The following is a 23,537-nucleotide window of genomic DNA, read 5'->3' as shown; positions in this document are numbered from 1 at the left end:
CAATCTTGATTCTTCAGGACTGGCATTTCATTGGCTTGTGACTATGTAACACAAGTGGTTAATATAATGCAGTTTGCTAAGCATGAGGACCCCCTGCCCTAAAACTGTCTTCTTCTAGGTCTGTAATATTTTGTTAAGTATTTTCAAAAGATAGGACTGCCAAGAGTGTGTCTTCTCCCTCTATTAAACTTCATGAGCTCAAATACACTTTGGGAGTTTTTCAGAAAAGAAATGTTCTTGTTGCCTTTCAAAATATAAACAAACAAAACCCAGAAGGGACAGGACCAAGAAGACGAGGACAAAAACTTATTCCCTCCACTCAGGAAAGAAGAATGATTGATGTTCAGGTTTTGTCAGTTCTGGAAAAGGTCAATGGGAGAGTAGACGTTTGTTTCTGTTCTGGATGGACAACAGTCTTTCACTAAATTCTCTCCTCCAGATAAAGCCGTCAAATGGAAATCCAAGAAGGAGCAAGTCTCTTAGTTAGGAGTCAGAGAGCAGAGTTCAGTATTTACTGGGAATCAAAGGCAAAAATCTCTGTACAAATGGTAGATCCACCCGCAATGTCGATCTACCACAAGGGTTTATAAAAAGAGTTCACAAGTCCAGCTGTTTACTCTTCCTACAACTGGCCAATCTGCAGTAAAGTGTATTTGGCCACAAACTCCTCCACCAGCTCTCCCTTCAGCATCTTCATGGCTCTCCAATGGATCTGCCCACAGTTCTCTGGTTTGCCAGAAGGGTGGTTCAACTCTTCCTTGATGTAATCCAACCACAGGTCTTAAAAGAAGAAAAATCAGTCACACCAGTGTATGCACCCCACCCCCCAGGCATGCTGTCCCAGCAAAGAGCAGGCCACTGGCCTTCACCAGACCCAAGAGTTCTGGAGGCCAGAAGAGCTCAGGTCACTCAAAAAATGATGCTCTTAGGTTAAGGGTCTTCATTTTTATATATGTGTATTCTGAAGATAAAGCTTTAACCCAATTCACTCTGGAGCTCATAGACTGGACAAGTCCACACCCACCTAGCACAGAGTCAACGTAATTACTAAGTAGTAATTGTTTCTCTTTTACCCTGGAACCCTGAGGGTCTTCCCCTCCCAGTTTGATTTTTTTTTTTCATTAAAGGGGCCATCCCTGGAGTAACTACCTAAAGAAGCCTATTTGTTGAATGGGTGTATCTCACTCAAAGTCAGAATGTGATAAGACCTTCACCTGAAAGGGCCAGGGTCTCACCTTGCATCCTGGGCCATCTCCAGCCGTCCTGATGAATATCAGGCCACTAGACCCAGATGGCTCAGAAGAAAGTGAAGTTGGTGACCTTGCACAGCCCTCCCTCACTCAAATCAAAGTCAACTGCAAATCATGTCATCATCTTGATGTCATGGTCCTCTTTGAGAATGAAGGACAAACACAACACAATGTGTACTCTGGTAACAGCACTTTGTTATAATCAGTTTCCTTTAAAAAGTCCTTATGTAGTTTAGGGATTTTTTTAAAAATGTGACTGAGAAGGGGCTCAGAGGCTTCACTAGACTGATGGCCCAAGGGACCCAGGATACAGAAAAAATTAAGTACAAATTTACCCCTCTCCACAGATAAGACCCAGACTCTAAAAATATGTTTACAAGAGAGTCAGTCACCCCACCTCCATCTCCACACACACACTTCCAACAAAGAAAAGGTTCCTTACCGGAATTCACAGAACCAAACTCTCTCAAGGCTCTCTCATAGTATTCTCTTAAGTTCAACATCTTGCAGGTTTCCTAACAAAACAAGTAGACAGGAGAGCTCATGAAACAGAACAATCCTCCAGCAGGGGCCTGACTCAGCATCAGAAAAGAAGCTCATTCTTTTGGCCAAATCTCCTAAATCCCAATTACTTCATCTTCAACTTGTTTCCTTCCGTCATATTCTCAAGAGAAGCTGATCCATATCATTACCTATGCCTTCATATAACAGAATCCTGTCCTTCGCTCTCTCAGCTCCAGGGTTGTTTTCCATGTGCAGGTAGAAAGAGGCTGCTTTCCCAGCAGCGATCCTAATAACACCTTGGTGCTTTTGCATGCAAATCCAATTACATTTTAAATTCACCTGGGAAATGTCTATAATGTAAACGGAGGTCACTTAATTTATAGACATTTTTTCATAGATGTTGTTCTCCTAAAGCCAGATCCTGACTCCCGTATTTTTCTCCTATGTATTTTAGCTTCTGATTCTTCTCTTTTGCTGGTCACACCTACTAAATGGTCAGCACTATAGAGGGGCAAGGCCAGGGGACTCCAGGGACCCACATTTGTTAAGCCTCTTTCTCACTCTTACTCTCCCTCTCCCTCTTCCCCACCCCCAATTAGCTGGAGGCTTCTCAAAAAAACTAGGACACAGTGACAATGCCCCCACACTCACATACCTGCTCCTTTTCAATCTGGATCATCCTCCTGAAGAACTGAACTGAAAATGGGCGGTTTTCACGTAAACTACAGAAAAGAAATGTTTATTTCTCCCACGTGCCCATCACTGTGGAAGAACCTATAGTGAACACAGCCCATGCACCCGGGTAGCAGCCAGGATGTCTAGATAAGTTCAGGGCTCAGGCCCAGTCAGCACCAGCACTGACCACCAGTGTTTTAAATGACTGATAACTCCATTTCCCCACCCCCAGCCCATCTTTCTTGTATCCCTCATTTCTGTTTCAAGAACCAATTTTCAAATTACTCATTTTGGACCTAGAGTTGTTGTTTTGGGGTTTCTGTTATTTAAGCAGAATTTTACATAAAGTCTAGTCTCTCACTCACAACTGCATGTATCTGTCTGTACCAAAGACTGCATAATGAGGCCCAAAAGGTCACAAGTCATCTCTTTCAAGAGCAGATGTGATAGAGAATTGCAAAGTTCGGCCAAGAGGAGAAAGGCCAAGAGAGTGACAGGACAGGCCACATGGGACACCTGCAGGGAGAGTTGTCAAACCTCATAAAGACTCTTTTTGCCTTCTTGTGGCCACCAGTCCGATAAGCCCAATCAAGGTATTTCTCTTTCATGATCACGGAATCAGCAGGGACAGTAGCAAGGAGAGATTTCTGGCATGTGGAAGAAACCAGAAACAATCTACATAAGGAAAATTTCACAGAAATATCACCCCAAAGCCAACCCAGTGGAGAGCTAGAGGCTTCAGACCATTGAGGGACTGAACTGGCAGACACAGAAAAAACCTGTTTGCCAGTGACTGAATGAAAGAATAAAAAAATAGTCCATCAAGCACTTACCAGGTGCCATGCACTATTCTAAGCACTGGGGAGATAGAGAAAAAGTCAAATAGTCCCTACTTTCAAGGAGGTCACCCTTGAATTGGGATTAGAGGACACATGGGCAGGTTCAACTGCAGACCCATGGGAAGGCCCAGGAGACCTGCTAGCAGGAATAGGGTGGCCTCAGAGAGCCCAGTCCAGAGAACTGCCTGGGGCAGTAGCTCTGCACCACCCTTGATGGCCAAAGAATGAAAGCAACTGGCACATCTATTGAGCAGTCAGAAACTAGCTGACGTCATTACTAACGTACATTCATGTACAAATGGACTGTGGTGGTTTCTCAAAAAACAAATGTGGCCAACACCAGGAAATGTGGAGGCTCATTGTACAGTGTGAGGCAAAGCCAGTTAACAAAACCTGAATCATCCTGACTACAACTATACCTGCACACGCTCTACACATATACATATACACACATGCATGTGTGCACCACATACATATGGGCACATACATACACATATACACATACATAAACATGCACATGCATACATATACATGTACACACACACACACTCACACCTCTTCCTCCTCCCTTGCTTCAAGTTCACTTGGCTGGTTCAGCTTCACTAAGTGTGAAGGGTTTTACGCTAACTCTTAAGCCAAAGAAGACCTCAGAAGAGGGTAAGCAAGGTCCAGGAGAGTACAAATGGCTAGTCAGCCAGGGAATTAAGGTTCAGAGGTGGGACCAGAACCCAGGCCAACGCTCTCTCCTCTTTCCCATTCTGCCTTATTCTTAGTCTCTGCTGATGATCACTAAGCTTATGACAAGTGCAGAAGCAGGAGAAAGAGAGGAGCTGGCTGGGTGCCATCAGTGACCTCCCCAAAGCCCACACCTGGAAAAGGGCTTCAGTATCTGCTTCACTGTTGGCCCCTTCGCTCCATTCCATCCACAAACTCCACAGCGGCAAACAATCCTGCAAACAAAAAACAAACTGAGAAGAGTAGGACTCATGGCTGTGAGCTGCAAACTACAGGCACTCCAGGATCAGGAATGAGCCAATCAATAAACATCTGGTAAGTAAGTACCAGGCAAACAGCTCCAGAACTGAGGGAGCAGATCATTTGCCACCTCTGAGCCTGGTGAGGTCACCCCGGGGGGCAGTCAGTTTTCTAGGGAAGAGACAACTTTAAGGAACCCCATCCCACCTCACGAACATGGAAGCCAGCTTTCATCAACCATATGTGTGCAGAGGGCAGGCCCCAGGACCCTCAGGGCAACAGTACTCACAGACCTTGGCTTTCAGGTGCCGAATGGCTTCCTCAAAACGCTCCTGGACCTTGCTGCTCTCTATCCGGATCAGCAACTGCAGCTGCAGCTGCCACCTGGTGGCCGAATCAGGGCAGCAGTCCGTCATAGACAAGGCTGCTCCCAGAGCGACCTCCCTGAGGCCTAGGCCCAGCAACAAGTCAAACTACACAAAATAAAAGGATACTGGAGCTGTAATCACAGCCAGCTCCTCAGTGTCCACAGTAAAGGGAGGGGTAAGGTTCAAAACCTCCCCCAGCCCCCATGAAACTTCAACTGGAGTGCCCACCACCACACACAGAAGTCAAGTGGGAGGGTCTCCTTTTCTCTCAGCTCTTGTCTATTTGTGGGAACTGAATGAACATAACCAAAAAATGAGAGAGATGGCGAGAAAGAACAGGAGACCAGAAAGTCATGATAACTCAGAATGGGAAGATGGCTTGCTGAGGAATAGATGATACTAGAACCATGGACCCCTCTCCCCTCCAAAAAAAAAATAGATAAGCCTGAGAAGCAGTTTAGCAGAGGTAACACAGTGCTGGGCCTGAGAAGATAGAAGACCAGGAGCCTGGCTTGACAGGGGCCTGGGAGACCAGAGGGATGAGAACACCAGCAGCAGCCCCGCCCAGTTCACCCCCCACCCTGGGCTGCAAGGAGAGGACCCAGGTAAAGCATCTTGCAAATGTGGGAGGGCCAGACCTGGCAGGGCTGGGCAGGGGACAGAGTGCTCAGGCTGGAGACAAAAATTCTGATCCAGCTCTGCCACTCACTGTCGGACCTTGGGTGAATACCTTCATCTCTCTGGGCCTAACACTCCTGGGGCTGTAAAACTCGGGGGCAGCTCAGTTGGTATCCAAGGCTCCACCATCTCAGTCTCCAGCAATGCCAGGAGCCTGGTCAGTTAGAATACCTCTACTCTGTCCAATGTAAACCTTACCAGTGTCTTACTAATACTGTACACACACTACTGCTTCTAAACAGAGATATATACACATCAATGAATCAAGACTGCCCCAGAGAGGGTAGGGAAGCAGATCCCTGTGTGACAGGACCTCAGAAGCTGACCTCTGAGAAGTGCAGTGGTTCCCCAGGCCTCGGATCTCACACAAAGAGATCACGCCAAGGCAAAGGACTCAAGCACACAAAAGTATTCACAGCATTTGTCTTCTGCAGTGGCAGCAGAGGAATGGAAATGAAGAGAGTTTCATCTTTTGGGAAGCAGCTGAATAAACAATGGTGTATGCACGCCACAATGCTGTAAGAAATGACAGAAGGGCCAGGTGCACAACAGCCTGCTAGGACTCATGTGAACTAAGGCAAAATGAAGGGGAGAAAACCAGAGCAATAACCCCAAACAACAGAAGACTTAGGACCTCTCACTGATGCCTCATCCACAAGACCCAGGGGACCAACACAGAGGAAGCCTGGCTGCCCACCTCCTGTCAGAGCTGAGAGACTCAGAAGAATCGAACATGGATACTGGCACTGCCTTGTCTGACTGTGCATGCTTGTTACAAAGGGAGGGAGACAAAGTATGTTTGTTAAGTGAAAAAATGTAATAAAAATCTACTTAAGAGTGGAAAGTGCTGTGGCCCAAATAGTCCTCATCGTGCTGTGCTGCTGTAAGGAGTCTCTGATGAAGGCGAGAAATCAAGGGAAGTCTGCCAGCCTTCCATGGGCCCTCCTCCCAAATCCCCCAAGGAGAACTTCCAAGAGCCCATGAGAAAGCAGCTACAAAGAGCTCTGATAGAACTCACCACCCAAGGGAACACCATTAGCCCACCTCCTTACCCACTGCTGGTACAGGTTCTCAGACAGCAGCCTGGCTTCATGGGCCCTCCTGAACACATCCATGGCCCGCTCCTGCCTCTGAAATCACCAAGGTCTCAGAGTTATCATGCAATCGTAGTGGAAGGCCCTGGGACTTCGAACAAGAGCATTTTGAAATATTCCTGACAATTCAGAAAGGAAAGCTACTGCTCCCCAATGGTGAAACTGCAGTGGAAACAGGGGGAATATAACATGGATGGATGGATGGATGGACAGACAGATATTTATTAAGCCCTTACTATGTACCAGGCACTTTGCTAAGCACTGGGAATAAAATAAAAAGGAGCAATAAAATTCCACCAAGCCTCAAGACATTAACATTCTAATGGGAAAAGGCCACATATAAAAGGGAGCTGGAAAGCAGGGGGAGGACATGTGCTGGTGGGGCATGACAGAGGCCTAGAACTCTTGATGCAAAATGCTATCTACATCCAGAGAAAAAACTAGAGTCCAAATGCAGAAAGAAGCAGACTATCTTCTCTTGTGTTATGTTTCATTTTGGTTTTTCTCACGATTTCTCTCATTCGTTTTAAATCTTCTATGCAACGTGACTAATGTGAAAATGTGTTTAATAAGAATGCATGCATAGATCCTATGTAAGACTGCATGCCATCACGGGGAGGAAGGGGGAGGAAAACTTAAAAAAAAATTTAAAAATTTATGGAAGTGATTGCTGAAAACTGAAAATAAATAATATTAAAGAAAAACTATTTAAAAAAAAAAAGAGGCCTAGAAATGTGGCAGGAGCCCAGGACCAGATTAAGACAAAGTGAAAGCTGGCCTGTAAGAGCCCAGAGAGACTCCAGGGGTATAGTCCCAGGATTCAGTGGGGAGGAGGCAGAGATAAGGACAGGGTCCTAGGATCCAAAATCACAAAAGGGAACAACCAGGGCCAGAGCTGCAGGGGACCTCAGCAACACCTTCTGCCAAGCCTCTCATTTTAGAGAAGAAAACCAGGTTCAGAAAAACTGGATGATTTGCCCAGGATAGGAAGTGGCAGAGGCATCCTGGAAAACAATTTGAAACTGCACCCCAAACACTAATCTTCTTAATTCACACGCATACCTTGACCAAGCCATGCCACTCTGAGGCCTCTTCCCCATAGAGAACAAAGAGAAGAAAAGGAGACATGTATATATGACTATCTAAAGCAGCTGTATTTGTGACACCAAGAACCCAGAAATAAAAATAAGAGGCTGCCTGTCAACTGGCAAATGGTTGAACAAATGATGGCCTATGAATATGATGGAATTATTATTGTCCTGTAAGAAATAGAGGAAATGATTTCAGAAAAACCTAGTTAAGATTTTATGAACTGATGCAAAGTGAAGTAAGCAGAAGCAGAACAATAACAACAACACTGTAAAAACAAACAACTCTGAAAGACTTAAGAACTCTGACCCACACAATGGTCAGCCCCCAGGTCAAAGGACCCAGGATGCACAACTAACCACTTCCCTACAGAGAGGGTGGGTTCAAGGTGCAGACTTGGACATATACTATTGGACATGGTCAACACTGGAATGTTTGGTCTGACTGTGCATGCTGATCATAGGTGTTTTTCCTTTTTTTCTCCTAATGGAAAAGGTGAGAAGGAAAGAAAATTGATTTTTAATTGAAAAAAAATTATTTTTTTTAAATAAAGACTAAGTGAATCCTAAAAAAAAAATTTAAAGTGATTGATCTGTCTCAAACAATAAGGGTTTTTAAATTACATTCATATGCAGAAAATCAAATCATATGTAATGCTCTAAGAAAAGGGTTATTATGAGTCAAGGGATATGAACAGGCAGTTTTCAAAGAAAGGAATTAAAGCTGCCTATAGTCATAAGAAAAAATGCTCTAAATTACTACTGATTAGAGATGCAAATCAAAACTCTGAGATACCACATCACACCTATCAGATTCGCTAACATGACAAAACAGGAAGATGACAAACATTAGAGAAAATGTAGGAGAGTTGGAACACTAATTCATCATTGGTGGAGCTGTGAGCTCATCCAACCATTCTGGAGAGCCATTTGGAACTACGCCTAAAGTGCTACAAAAACATGCATACCCTTTAACCCAGCAATACTACTTCTAGGGTTGTATCCCAAAGAGATCATAAAAATGGGAAAAGGTCCCACATGTACAAAAATATTTATAGCAGCTCTCTTTATGTATCTTGTTTGTTTTTGTGGTTGGTCATATCAACAGGAAATGTGCTGCTGGCTTTGTTTGTTCATTTGTTTTAAAAGATAAAACAGACCAGTTATCAGTGAGACCAGATCCTCCATTCCAACTACAGCTGCTGCTTCTTGGCAGAGGAAAACATAAACTCTCACCACCTCAAAAGACCTGGGAATCGAGGGGATTCCCACCAATTGGGGAATGGCTGAACAAGTTGTGGTATATGAATGTAATGGAATACCATTTGTACTATAAGAATTTATGAACAGGAAGACTTCAGAGAGGCCTGGAAGGACTTATATGAACTGATGCTGAGTGAAAGGAGAAGAACCAGGAGAACTTTGTATTCAGGAAAAACCACAGCATGCAAGGAATTTTTCTAGTAGACTTAGCCCTTCACAGCAATGCAAGGACCTAAAACATTCCCAATGGACTCTTGAGGCTAAATGCCTTCCACATTCAGAGAAAGAACTATGGAACTAGATCACAGAACGAAATAGACTATTTTGTCTTGTGTTATGTTTTGTTTTGGTTTTTTTCATGGTTTCTCCCATTCATTTTAATTCTTCTATGCAACATGACTAAAGTGAAAATGTATTTAGTATGAACGTATGTGTAGAACCCATATAAAATTACACAATGTCTTGGGAAAGTAGGGGGGAAGGAGGGGGAGGAAATCTAAGATTTATGGAAATGACTGTAGAAACTGAAAACAAATAAATTTTTTTTAAAAAAAGGGTTAAGAAAGAGGTGACCAATTCTCAGAGGCGGGTGGTTTTGCCTGGGTATCCATGGGTCCACAAGCTGCCTCCTGACCAAGTGATTTGATTTGTGTCTTACCTTCTCTCTCAGCTCCTTGTTATTTGTTTTTCTATTAAATCGCTCCAGGCAGAAGGTGACATAACACTTCCACATGGTCTCTATGAAGTCAGAAAGAACACCACACATTGACTACAATTTTTTTTTTAACAAAAATAGGTCAAAGTTGGCAGAACTTCTAACTGACCCATAACGGGACACAAGTCAAAAGCATCTTCTGTGCTGGTTTGTTAACTAATTTATTTCTGTCTGAAGCCCTGGGCTTCAGGGTTGAGATTTTAACCCAGAATCTTGTTTGTTTTTGTGGTTGGTCATATCAACAGGAAATGTGCTGCTGGCTTTGTTTGTTCATTTGTTTTAAAAGATAAAACAGACCAGTTATCAGTGAGACCAGATCCTCCATTCCAACTACAGCTGCTGCTTCTTGGCAGAGGAAAACATAAACTCTCACCACCTCAAAGCAGTCCGTCACCCCAGATTCAGGGGCTAGAAAACAAAACATCCCAGTAACTGCAGTCAAGTCAGACTGGGCCAATACCACAGGTAAGAAATGCAATTCAATATGTAGCACACAACATTATCAAAAAGCAAGGATAAAGGAAAGATCTTTTCCAACGTATTCTAAAATAAAATAACTATGGTAAAAAGGAGCACCTGACCCACAATCCCTTCCCAAACAAAGCAATCATCATTACTACCATCAACATTACTCTACGAGCAAAATTTCCACAGCTACACCAGAGTCACTGAGGACAGCCTGAGTGGGGAGGAAGGGAGAAGGGGAGACGTGAGGAGAGGAAAATGGCAGGAGAGGGGAGGGGAGACTAAAAAGAAGGGAGGGGAGGAAAAAGGACAGAACCAGAACAGCTTGTTCGCTGCTTGTTAATTCATCTGGTTCCTTCTGCTTTGTTAAATGCTGTGTTTTATATAAGATTTTACCCCTTACTGTATTGTATGCTTTTGATTATTTTTGTTGAAATATTTGTTCCTTTTAAAATATGCTCTAGGAGAGGTTTAGTGGATAGAGACCAGAATGACCTGGGGTCATGTCCTGCCTTGATACCCACTGGCAGAGAGACCCTGGGCAAGTCACCAAACCTCAGTAACTGGGACAGGAGTCACAGGGCTGAAGCGATGAAAGGAGATTCTGCACTGAGAGGTCCTGTGAAAATGGAGTATCACAGGTGTCTAGACCTGGGTGGGCAATTCCAAATGTAACACCTATCCTTAGCTTGGGAGCCACACAAAAGCAGACAGTAGGCTGCAGGCCAAAGGTTGCTGCCATATGCTGTGCATCATGCTCACCAATGAGGGACATGGAGTAATAATGGAAAATGTTTAAAACCTCTCAGCCTTAGCATGATAGATCTGGAGCCACAGAGTTTCAAGATCATCCAGTCCAGCACATTTATTTGACAAATGGGGAAACGAAGGCCCATTGCGGGGAAGTGACTTGCCCAGGATGACCCAGACAGTGAGCAAGTGGCAGATCAGGATTCACACCCAAGTCCTTGGACTCCAAACCCAATCCTCTCATCGCCAAACCACCCACCTCCACCAAGAAACCTATGACTGAACAGCTCTTGGCAGAGAACACAGTTAGCAGCACTCACTGTGGGAGGTCAAACCCATTTCAGGCACAGACAGCAGGGTTTATTTCTTGACCACAGACAAAAAAAGACAAACCTGTAGCCAGAGAGCTCACAGCCTCCTCATAGACAGCACAACAGCGCTCCTCCCTGCGGGCCACCTCTGCAGCTTTCCCTTGTTTGGACGCGAGTTCTCCAGGCAGCTGGGACTCAAGCTCCAGCTCTCGCCGCGCCACGAAGTCCCAGGTAAGGGGGTCCCCGGCATGCAGAACCTGCAGGCTGGAACAAAGAGATTCCTCTCACTCCTCTCACCTGTCCTGTCCTAAGAGAAGATGGGGAGGTGCCTAACAATGCAGAGACTCACAGCCAACCCAACTGTGGGCCAGCACCCCAATAGACCTTTAACAACCTCAGCACCATCACTACAGGCAGAAACCAAGGGACCCCAGGAAAGAACATTCAAGCCATGGTGCCAATTCAGCCTTGTAGAATGAACTACATTAATGGCCCTGGGCAGATGAAGGGAATAAACATTTATGTAGCACTAAGCGCTTCACGAGTGCCATCTCACTGGATCCTCCCAACAACCCATGAGATAGATGCTGGTATGATCCCCATTTTATAGTTGAGGAAACTGAGGCAAACAGAGGGTAAGCAACTTGTCCTAGGTCTTACAGCTAGTTCCTGACTCCAGGCCCAGGGCTTTATCTGCTATGTACTGGAGTCAGACAACCTGGGTTCAAATCCCAGCTCTGGTCTTTAGTAAATATATAATTTAGGGCAAGCAACATAACTTCTGTGCCTCAGTTTCCTTCTCTGTAAAATGAAGGGACTGGATCTGACGTCTCAACTTCCTTCTGGCTTTGAATCTAGGATGCCATGGACATTAATTGAGGGCCTGCTATTTAAAAAGGTGATGCTGCTGGCTTTGCAATCATGGAATTGGTCCGAGTGGAGGAGAGCCTCCACTGGACTCTGCGACAGGAACAGTAAGCTTCTGTTGGCACTGCTCTGCCCTGACTGGAGAGAGCTCCTCTTGTCTAGGCTGCCCACGAATCCCCCCCCCCCCCCCCCCCCGCAACACAGACCACTTCCAAGGAAGGAGCCACCACTCCTCCTCCTCTCCATAATCAATGTATGCTGGCGTCTTTGTCTTTACATCCCCATCAGTGCCCACACTAACCTCCCACACTTCGCATTTCAGGGACACTCACTAGAACAGCCAGAGGATGACCATGTCCAAGCTCTGCCTTGTCTGAGGGTGGGCTGGGCCATGTCTGTAGCACCAGAGGGTCAGAACTGGATGGGAGGTCAGAAGCGGCTTTCTCCCAGGCTCCTCTCTAGAGACAGCTGGGACATGACACTTTCACAGCGCTCAGTTCCCCCTGTTTTGTTGCTGTCTCTGTTTACACTGTTGTGGTCACTGCTTTTACTGACTAGACAGTGCTAGAGTACAGGACTTGATGTCAGGAAGACCCGAGTGTGAATCCTGCCTCAGACAGTTTTTGGCATCATAACCCTGGGCAATCCACTTAAACTTTGTATGCCTCAGTATTTTCATCTGTAAAATGGAGATGATCAGCCACCTCTCGGGATTAATGAGGATCAAATGAAATGAAACGAAGCACTGAATTGTGAACCGTAAAGCTCCACACCAATGCAGTGATGATGATGATGATATTTGCTTCCTCTAATTCCATACACCCCCCCATCATAAACCTGCTTTGGAGGAGTTCAGCACACCCTAGAAACAGAAACCCACGACATGGCCCCCTCCTCCTCCTCCACTTACTGGTCATAGATCTCTTTCTGAAGATCTTGTGCAAAAGTGAATAACTTTGCAATTGAGAGCAACGAGAGATGAAATTCAGCCCCTAAAAATAAAGACAACAGAAAAAGAATCAATGTTAGCAAGTCTGCAGGACAAGGAATGTCCTCTTCTCTGGTAGGCTTTGGACTCTGTTGACTTTCAACTTGTCTTCGGTCCTTCGGGGGCATCCCACCCCAAGCCTCCACTTCATCTAAGTCCCCCAGAAGATGGTGCCTGGCACGGTGCTAGGCACTTGGCACTCACTAAATACCAGGTGAATGTTCAAGTGGGTGCCAATGGAGTTAAGCATTTTCTGAGCATGAAAAGCTGTCTGAGGAGACCCGAGTTCCAAGTGTAAGCTTCCACGCTGGCTCCTGGGCTGTATGTCATAACCACCCAGGAGTCTCTGCTCCCTACTACAGTAGGAGGCATACCTTTGATCTTATTCACAGCTTCTTTATAAACAATCCGTGCCAAGCTGCCATTCAAGATCTCCTCTGGATAATCCAGTTCATCCTAAAGAGAGTGTCAGAAACCCAAACTGCATGAGTAGCAAAGCACACCAGGAGAAACCTCAACAGCAAGTCAGAGACCTGGTTTCTAAATAGCCAGGGAAACCTAGGGAGGTCAAAACTTCTCTGACCTCAGTTTCCTCAGTGTAACACAAGATAGCCCCTAAAACTGTTCTTTAAAATGGTTCCTGTCTCTGATCTGTTCATCGGGAGAAACAGTGAAAGCTTAACAGAGTGCATTTTAACCCATCTCATCTCATCCCTTCAACTTTTTAAAAACAGGTTTGGGAATAGCACTTTAGTCAGTCTTTTCTGAGTGATTTTATTTTTTGTTTGGGCTTTTCTAAAAAGTCCTTGATAAATTTTACCTTCTCTTTCAGTTCTATTTTTCAATCACCTCTTAATACAGTCTCCCCCACACCCCTGCACCCAACTCCTTAGTCCTCTTTTCAGAAAACTTCAGTGATTTCTGCTGGGTTGCTGAGGGCTTTCCTATCACAGCCACTGTTAAAACCAACTGTGCTGATGGCTCTCTTCTCTGTCTGTAACTTTCTAAGTCTATTAACAATCTCAGCTCTGCATGACAAGTAGAACAGGGGACCCCCCCCTCCCCCACAGGGACACTTCCAACTCTCAAATAGGAACAAAGGTTGCACAGATTCAGGATCTTACCAAATCCATTTTTGCTTGCTCAAATTCCTGCTTCTCTTTCCTCTGCTTCTCAGCATGCATTAACTCCATCCTAAAATACTAAAAATGGGGCAAAAAATAACTTGGGGTAAAAAAAAAACCTACCTTTTCCCTTCCCCCTGAAAACTGGGCAAATACAGCACCCCATCCCCCCACCCCTGTGATGACCAAGATGGCAAATAAATAAACAGAAAATCAAAGCAACTAGTTTCCTCAAGGCAGCACAGACCAAGTGCTAGATCTGATCTGAACTATCAGTAGTTAGTGTGACCCTGATTTCTCCGTCACTTACTTCTTATTCTTAGACTCAGTCATCTAAAATGAAGGTGACAGTGATTATACAATCTCCCTCACAGGGTGCTTGGGGTGATCTGATGAGATGAGGTGCACAAAGCATACTGCAACCTTTAGTCAGTCATTGTATCAACACCGTATTATGTGATAACCATAGGGTTAAAGCTATGCTTTATTTCAACTGTAAAATAAGGCGGCAATATTTCTCTCATGCTTTGCTTTCAAAGACAATACTACAGTTTAACATGACTAACAATTACCTACAGAATTACTATTTTTTAAAAGCACAACAAAAACAAAGCCAGATGTGGACCTCAGACAGGCCTAGGAGGGGACAAAGAACAAAAGCTCAGGGTTTTTTCTTTTCTTGTTAATCATCAGCTATTTATTCAATACTAAAGGGTCTGTGTGGCAGTTATTCCACATTTATAGGCCTACTTGACTATTTGGTTTCGTTCAGAGTTAAGTGTAATAATTAAAATGTGTCAATAATAATAAACAAAAGAATTACCAAATTATGTTCAAAGACCTCAAGGAAAAGTGGTTCTGATGTCATTATAACTATATGGCACACTAACTACCATACAGCTGTGATGGTTATGAGGCCCTTAAGACAGAGACCAAAAAACTCCCTCCTCTTTGAGGCAGAGTGGTCCGAAAAGTCATTGATGAACTCAGCCTCGCTGGCTAGATCACACACTGAGCCTCCAGAACAGCCTCCTCAATTCCTGTTCTAGTTGGCCTAACACCCCAGCACAGGGAGAAATTCCCCAACAAACCCTGGCATTCATTTATCAAGTGAGCACCTGGCTGTCCACAACCTATGGACCCTGAAAGAGGAAGTCATAAGCAAAGCAGCATGTGGTTCCAAGAGAAAGAAAAAGGAAAAGAGGGAACAGCTCAAGAAGGAGGAAACGAGCAGAGAGGAGGAAATAGGAGATGAAATGACTGGGCACCAAGCTCTCCTGCTAGGAAGAGGCAAGCCCAAGCTTCCAGGCCCTCTCAGCTGTCCAGTAGGACTGCTCTCACCTCTGCCCTAACCTGGGGTCAGTATCCACCCTTCAGTCCCCCATTCAGCCCTGATTTGGGCTCTCAGCACCACTACCAGGGCTCTCCTGAGATCTTTTTGTTTTTAACTCACTAGACTGCAAAAAAAAAAGCAGAGGCCTTTAACCTAGGGATCAGGAATGTGATTTTTGTTTTTTTAAATATTTTAATCAACTGACCTCCTTTGTAATGCTATGTAACATCCTGCTACACATTGGGGTTACTTTTTTTTTTTTTTTAAGAAAAGGCTCCATTTTAAGGATGTGGCTATATCCATCTAATTAACAGGCAACATTAAAACACAGGGACTCTGTCAGTGTCCAATCCTCACCCGAAGCATACTCACTTCTTGATAAAGTTTTGGAGAATCTGGATGGAACCGCAGTGCCCGCAAAAAGAGATGCCTGGCACTTTCTGAAGAGAGGCAATCCTCCATCTCCCATTTGGCTGCCATGATCCACAAAGCTGTCCAGGAGTGGGAAAAAAAGCAAACCATTCTACTGCTGAAAATCAGCAGCATCTCCCCAACCCAGCAAGAACTCCTTTGAAATCCTGCCATAGTTAAGAGTGACTATCTTAGCAGAGTTCAATACTAATTAAACCAGCCAGAAAGTTGAAAAACAAATCCTCAGCCTAAAACAAAATCCTGTTCTTTAAAATCTAGGTCAGTCATTTTCCCTGCCCTTTAACCCCCCACTAGACTGCCTCAAGAAGAAACTGAGGGTCCAATAGAGAGTCCAAAATCCAGTCACCTTACATTTGCCTATCATTGTTAAAGTAAGGTCCTTGGAAGTAGCCAAGGCAGGCCAGGCTCCTTTCTACCCTATCCAAAATGGGCCACAGAGCTCCATCAGACCCCCCCAGCCCACCATCGCTTCTAAATGTATTCCTAAAATGGCTAAGCCGTTATAAACCAGCTTGTAAAAAGAGCCCTAATTCACCATACCTGGTTTGTTTGGATGAATGGCCAACAAGGAGGAGAATATTTTACTAATTTGGGTTTTGCTATTCTGTAAGAGATGATAAAAACAATTCTGCTGTAAGCGCAAAGAATTATTACTCCTCCCAATCTTGGCCTGATCAGCCCCCCACTTACTGAGGCCCGAAGACACAAGAGACACTCACAATAAGGCCTCAGCCCTTCTGCTGGACTTCTGGGGACCAGGATCCCAGAAGCCATAGTGAAACTATAAGGATTATCCAAACACATCAACTCCAACAACAAAACAAGGTCATAAAAAATAACGGACATTTACACAGCCCGAGTATGCAAAGCGCTTGCACATACAGGGGATCCCCAAAGTCTTACTGCCATTTTAAAACTATCAAAACTTTTAAATTGCACTAAGATTTTTGGGACAGCCTATCTTATTTCATGTCCTCCAAACAACCCTAAGAGATAAGTGCTATTATTACCTCCATTTTATAGACAGGGAAACTGAGGCCGACAGAATAAATAACTTGTCACAAAGAAAGTAGGTGTCTAAGGTGGACCTATATTGTCCCCATGTTCCTATCATCCTAAAGCAAATCAAAGCTATATTCAAATTTTCTGACCTTCATTTGTACCACAGTGTTCTTAACCTTTTTTTCCACATGGATTCCTTTGGCAACAATCTCGGGAAGCCTATATACCCCTTTCTCAGAGACATGTTTTAAATGCTTAAAATAAAATGCATAGAATTACAAATGGAACCAATGATATTGAAATACTGTGATCAAAACATTTTTAAAACCCAATCTCACAAACTCCAAGGTAAAAATCCCAATTTATTAAAAAATATATTTATTTTTATGACTCACTTGAAAATCCATTCACTAAAAAGAATTAGGGCTTGAATTTAAAATGGCAGGAGATAGGTTCTACGTTAGGTTTTTTCTCTTCTTTAAATCTATTCCCAAATTCTATGTCCACCTTTTATTTGAGGGGGGAAGGAGGTTGCTGTATGGGGCACAGCAAAGAGCAGCAAACTTAGTGGTCTAGTCTCTGCTTTGGTATTACCCATCCATAGGAGGTTGGACAAGTCAATTACCCTCTCTCCTCACAGACACTTTCTCCTCTGTAAAACGGGATAATTTTACTTCCTATTACTCACTTCACAAGGCCACAGGGAAGAAAAGGACTTTTATCAACGCTAGAGTACTGTATCAAGGTAAGCCATGAAACCTCAACAAATACTGCATCCCACAGAGCTGTTTGGCCCATATCCCCCCCATGCTCTAGGAGCAGAACTCTGCTCACAAAATGTGCTTTATGTTTCTTGAACTAAGTGACAGTAATTTCTTCCCAAACTTCAATGAAAATCATGGGACTCTGCAATCACATATATCACCTGCGAGTAGGGGAGACACTGAATAAAAGGAATGAAACACTGGGAAATAAAGGAGAGGAAATGAGGGAGGGGAAAGAAACCCCTCATACTCACCCATTTCTTACAAAAGGCTATGTGAGAAAGCCAGAGCTGAATATCTTCCTATGGAGAACACATAAGAGAAACCATATTCTTTACCTATTTCATAGAGTCACAGGAAAGAAATTTAAACATCTTAATCTTTTGTTTTTACATCACCTTCATTTCCAAATATATTCCTCCCCTTGCCCTAATCGAGCCAATCCTCAAAGACAGAAAGACATCTGTTCCCTTCTTTTGCATCATTTTGATAAGGAGAGGACATGGGTATGACTACTCATTACCTACAAATCCCTCGGACATGAGCATGACGCTCACTTTTTTTTCACCTGAGCAGAAGGTAACATAGTACAGTAGAGAAAGCTCTAAATTCGGGGTCAGAGGACATGGGTTCCAATCCTGCCCCTGCCCCTAACTAATTGGGGCAAGTCCCTGGGGAAATCCCTTCCCCTAAAGGTAAAGGCAAGGCTATCTCCTACCCACCAAAATAAGCTACAATTGATTCTGAACAGATTTTAGGAAGACTGAGGCTGGAAGAGGCCTCAGAGACCAAATAACTCAACCCCCTCATCTTACAGAGGAGAGAGCACAAGCCCAGGGAGGGCAAGGAACTTGCCCAAGGTCACACAGAGGGTAAATGGCAGAGGCACAGCCCAAGCAGTTCCCTAGGAAGGCCTCAAGGTGGTTTCCCCAAACTTCAGACCTGGAAAGAGCTGAGGGATCAATCAGTCCAACCCCTTACTTCACAGAGGACACCTAGGGCTAGGGCCCTAGAGGATCTGCCAAGGTCGCACAAAGGTCATGGCAGAGGAGATTGAAATTCAGCTCTTCTGACTGCCAGACAGACCACTGACCCTGCTTGCCAGCCTTCCCCCACGGACTATGTGGGTTTCTCACACAATAGCTGGCACATTAAAGCCATTCACTGTCCCACTTTTGAAAATCTGCATGGGAGAAGTCAAGGTCTGTCTTCCCCCTCTTCCATACCCCCCCTCAGCAGATGACAAATAAAAAGAGAATAAAATTTAGTCGGTCTCTTTTCAGAAAACACCAAGAATGTATCTGGATATGAGAAGGAATCACCCCCAAAGGGACTCACGCAGAAGCATGCTTACCAGGCAGCCGGGGCACAAATCCTGACACTTGGGTGGGTTTTTAAAACTCAGCTGATCCCTTTACAAGCAGCACCACCTCCCACTATCCACACAGCCCCAAACCTGCTGACCTTCCACTTCGACGTGGCTCGACGGAAGAGGTTCTGGATTCTGTGCACAATCGAAAATTCGATCTCCTCCTTCTTAAATACGTATCCAGTGCGCTGAGGACCAAAGGGCAAAGCCTCAACCTCCAAGAGGACCCCACAGCCCCACTGTCAGCCCAAACAGCAGCTTGGAAGAGGATGCTACTGCCCCCTAATCTCCCAAACTTATCCCCTTCTTGGAGCTCACACTGCTCTTCCTCCCCCAGCCCTGCCCACTCCAGGCTTCACACCCTCTTTCAACTACTGGGATTACCAGCCTCCCCTGATTAGGCACAGGTCCAACCATGTCGCTCCCCTCACCAACATCTTCATTCCCTACAGTCTCTAGGTCTACAGTTCTTAACCTTTTGAGTACCATGGACCCTTGAGCAGTCTGTGAAAGCCCATGGAACCTTTTTTTCAGAATGTTTTTACATGCATAAAATAAAATACACAGAACTACAAAGGAAACCAATTCTATTGAAACATACTTGTCAATATGTTAAAAAAAAAAGTTCCACAGATCCAGCTTTAGAACTCCTTCCTCTCACCCCCATTCTATGGCAAAGTCCTTGGCCTGGCATCAAGGCTCCCACCTAATTTTCTAGCCTTATCCCTAAGTTACCCTTTTAAGACATCAATATTCCAAACAAACTGCACTCACGAGTCCTTCTCTGGGCCAGAAATGCCCTCCTTCCTTGTCTTCCTTCAATATTAAGCTCAGATGGCACCTTCCCTGGGAGATTCCTTGCCTCCCTGCCCCACCTTCAACGCACACGCGTGTGTGTATGTGCATGAGTGTGGGTGTGCATGCTCGCCTGCACGTGCTCACACACATAAACTCCTTGCAAGTAGGGCTTGTTTTCTCTGTGGTTCTGTATCCCCGGTCCTAGCACAGGGTCTTGCACACAGTAAGCCCTTAATATTTGTTGAATTGAGTGAACAGAATTAAAAATAAACATTTGTGGGTTTAAAAGACTTCCCAATATCTGGTCCCATTACACCCAAACCAGAAAGAGCTTGTTCCACCTGGCAGGGCAGCCCCTGCCCCACCACAGAGAGACAATTTTCCATTTGAACAGATCACGTTTGCTGCTCCACAAATGTCAAGCGGATTGAAGCAAAGTGATAGGTTTCCTTTCTATGTGGCCCATTTAGTAAACTGAGCCTCCTGTCTGTAGCTAGCTGAATGCCTGACACCAGCTCGGGCTTGGCTACCCAGAGGCCAAGGGAGGGCACCTCACCCACATCTGCCTTGATTCAATACCACAAACACTTAAATGTCAAGAGGAATATTGGAATGCACCCATGGTGGGTAGGATTAAAATCATTAGCATCACTCTTATAGTATTTACAGTCTAAAAGCACCCAAACCAAACACTCCTGGGTGCCCAGGGAAGGCTCAGGCAGCACAGCCAGGAGCCAGCCCCTCCCAAGTTCGAGCTGCCTGACAGTGTGCTACATTTTGTTGCTGTTTCCCTCCTCCCCTTCCCCAATCCTGGAAATTCATTCACTTACTGCTCTTCTTTTCTTGATCAGTTCCAAAAGATTGATTTCATACTACAGGGAAGAAACAACATGGCATGTCAGAATATACACGGAGAGAAGTGAAGCAACAGAAGAATTATGAACTTACAAAATATAAAGAAGCAAAGCTAGCCAAAGAGCCAAAAGCTGTGGGCAAGGTCTAATAGCTACAAAGATCAAAGCATATGGTAATCAAGAATCATTCACTGTCAAGATGCACAATTTATAGCAATAATAATTCTCAGAAAGACCAGGAATTCAGCAGACTACACCTGGTGCTAAATATATGTCTAGAGAACTAAATCAAACAGATCAGCAGGCTCCCTCCACAACTGGCCCATGTAGTCAGCACTTCTAATGTCAAGGAAGCTGGTTCTAATCAAAACCATGACTAAGAATCAGAAGATACCTCAAAGGGAGGTAGCACAGTCTTCCCAACCCATTCCCAAACCCCAACTTCTGACTGTGCCTAGAGGCTTGAGATCCCTCCCCAAGGAGCCTATTTTATCAAAAGGGAGTTCATGGGGGAGAAACTTCATGAAGATCAAGAACCTGCCTCCAGGTCACCTCCAGATGCTGATTCTAGGTCTGCCACAGAGAAGAAACTGAGGCCAGGGAACATGAAGAGCTTTGTAAGGTCACAGACGTAGGGAGTGTAGGAGGCAGGATCTGAACTCATATGTTCTGATGTCAGAATCAGTGTTCATTCATTCTGGCAGCCCACAGTGTTTCCCCCCCAAGTTTTCTTCTTTCCAAGGCTGTACATCTCCTGAACCCTCAATAACATTTCATAGTCTCTACATCTTTAATCCTTTCATTCCTCTGGATCTGTTTCACATGGCTGCTGTCCCTTTTATAATATGCAGCCTTGGATTAAATTTTATTAAATACCTTACTGAAAGAAGAGATACTGAATCTGTATTCCCCTGATCAACCCTTCTTGTAAATTTTAGGTGGACATGACTTATTCTCAATGAAAGCATATGCCAGTTATTGGCTATCAATGTTTCCTTTTCTAAATTTATTAGTCAATTTAAAAAAGGAATAAAATTTCAGGGAAGAAGTAATCATCAAACAACTCACTTGGATATAATTGATAAAGTCTTCCTTAAAAAGAGCTCTTCTCTGTACTTTATACTCTAGTGCTGAGGCCTTCTTAACGACAGCCCTGGGAAAGTAAAACAGCTTAAAACAGACCCTTTGAAAAAGGCAGAGACAACACAAGCAGTTATGCTTTTTAATACCCAAGTCACATTTTAAAATGTTTTAAAATCACAATACAGCAACCATTAAACCATCCAACTATCCAAGGCTTCTCAGGCAACATAAGGCAAAAAAGGAATATGGGTTTTGTGCACCCTCTAGCCCATCTTTCATTTGCTGCCAGTATCTTCCTAAAACTCAGGTCTAATCACATATTATCTCCTTACTCAAAAAACTGCAATGGCCCCCTATTACCTCCAGGATGAATATAAAATCCTGTTAAGCTGTTAAAGCCTCTTCCTACCTTTCCAGTCTTCTTACTCTCTTCCACTTACTGTACCACACAGCAACTCAGGCATTCCTGCAGTCCTCACACGACACTTCAATGCCCAACAACATGCCTTTTACTGGCTGTTCCCCATGCCTGAAATGCTCTCCTACCTCCTGACCTGCAATGCTTAACTCAGGGACTGACAGACACACAATAGGTGCTAAACAAACTTCTTTACTGACTGACCTCCACCAGAGCTACCCCGTTTTTCCCCACCCTGCTTTTTTCTGGTACTCCTTTCCACTTGGCCAGTACCTTCCCTCCAAAATCGCCTCCCACTTACACTGTACTATTTGGATGTTGTCTCCTACATTAGAATATAAGTTCCTTAAGATCAGAGGCCGTTTATGTCTTTCTCTGCATCTATTCTCAGTCCTGAGCAGGGTGCCTGGTACAAATACATTTAATAAAATGCTTTATATCTAACATTTTTATATGCGATTTGTACATACGTATCTGCATACTGTCTCCTCCATTACATCTTAAGCTCCTCGAAGAGCAGAGACTGCTTCTATCTTTCTTTGTATCTATTCCCACTGCTTAGGACAATGCCTGGCATACAGCAGGCGCTTAATAAATGTTTTATGTAATTCGTATACATCTCATTTGTAAAGGGCTGTCCGCATACTGTCCTAATGGATTGTAAGATCCCTGACAGTCTTTCTTTTTAATCTATTACCACTGCTTAGTACAATGCCTGGAATGCAGTTGGAGCTTAATACGTGCTTGCTGATTTTGAGGATGAAGATGACCAGGATATGCAGCATCCTCCAGGTACCACGAGTATGTCCACCCCTCCCTCCTGACGGGGGAAGCAATGCTCCCTTACCACCAGTAGGTGGAGCCAGGCGGCTCACTCTCTAAGCACTCACTCAGACCCTGAGCCTTACTGCCAGCGGCAAAACAGGCCTCCCCGCCACTAGGGAGCGCCGTCACACCAGGGAAGCGACAAGCCGGGTCCTCCAGCAGCAGGAGGCGCGCGGCGGGACACCTCGGGGCACGCGAGCAGGGCGCCTGGGGCGCCCACCGCCCCTGAGACAGGTAGTGCCCGCGCGCGGAGCTTCCACGAGGCAAGGACCGCCGCCCACGCCATCTCCCGCCGCCAGAAGCAAACGTGACATCGGTTGCCGCACGTGGTCCGCCTCCCGCGCCCGCCGCTCCCTCCAGGACACCTCCCCCGCCCAAAGCCGGGGCGAACTCACTTAATCTCCTTCCGAGTGAAGAGCCCGACCCGCTCCAGCTGTAACAGCTCCGGAAGTCGATCCTCGAGGTGCTGCTCGATGATCTCCGCCATGGTTTCGGCTCCAGGTGGAGCGGAGGAAAGTGGAAGCCGCACCGGCACCACCGCGCATGCGCAGAGCCTCTTCCGGAAGGGTTTTCCAACTTTTGCCCTCCGACCTGCCTAGTGAGCACGTGGTTTGTCGCTTCCCCGCCCCCCGCAGGCGGTCCTGGGCTCTCTAGCTGTAGCATAGATTGTTTTTGCCGCTGCAGCTTGGCGGAAGTCCTTGGCGC

General features: G+C 45.0%; 1 protein-coding gene across 1 annotated transcript; it reads right to left on the bottom strand.

The window, feature by feature from the left end:
* Positions 1-166: 166 nt before the first annotated feature.
* UTP6 (UTP6 small subunit processome component) lies at positions 167-23,537 on the bottom strand. The gene is made up of 19 exons (XM_072644994.1): positions 23,228-23,537; positions 21,575-21,659; positions 20,483-20,524; positions 18,950-19,042; positions 17,740-17,787; positions 16,260-16,323; positions 15,660-15,778; positions 13,955-14,032; positions 13,205-13,286; positions 12,753-12,834; positions 11,058-11,239; positions 9,393-9,472; positions 6,342-6,419; positions 4,537-4,716; positions 4,138-4,218; positions 2,967-3,076; positions 2,410-2,476; positions 1,693-1,765; positions 167-780 (listed from the first exon to the last, which is right to left on the bottom strand). Exons 1-19 carry the CDS (start codon positions 23,317-23,319, stop codon positions 623-625), a joined length of 1,794 nt encoding a protein of 597 aa, XP_072501095.1. The 5' UTR covers positions 23,320-23,537; the 3' UTR covers positions 167-622.

Source organism: Notamacropus eugenii, chromosome 2, assembly GCF_028372415.1.
Source record: "Notamacropus eugenii isolate mMacEug1 chromosome 2, mMacEug1.pri_v2, whole genome shotgun sequence".
Classification (NCBI taxonomy): Eukaryota; Metazoa; Chordata; class Mammalia; order Diprotodontia; family Macropodidae; genus Notamacropus; species Notamacropus eugenii.
This window is presented reverse-complemented; position numbering and strand designations above follow the sequence as displayed.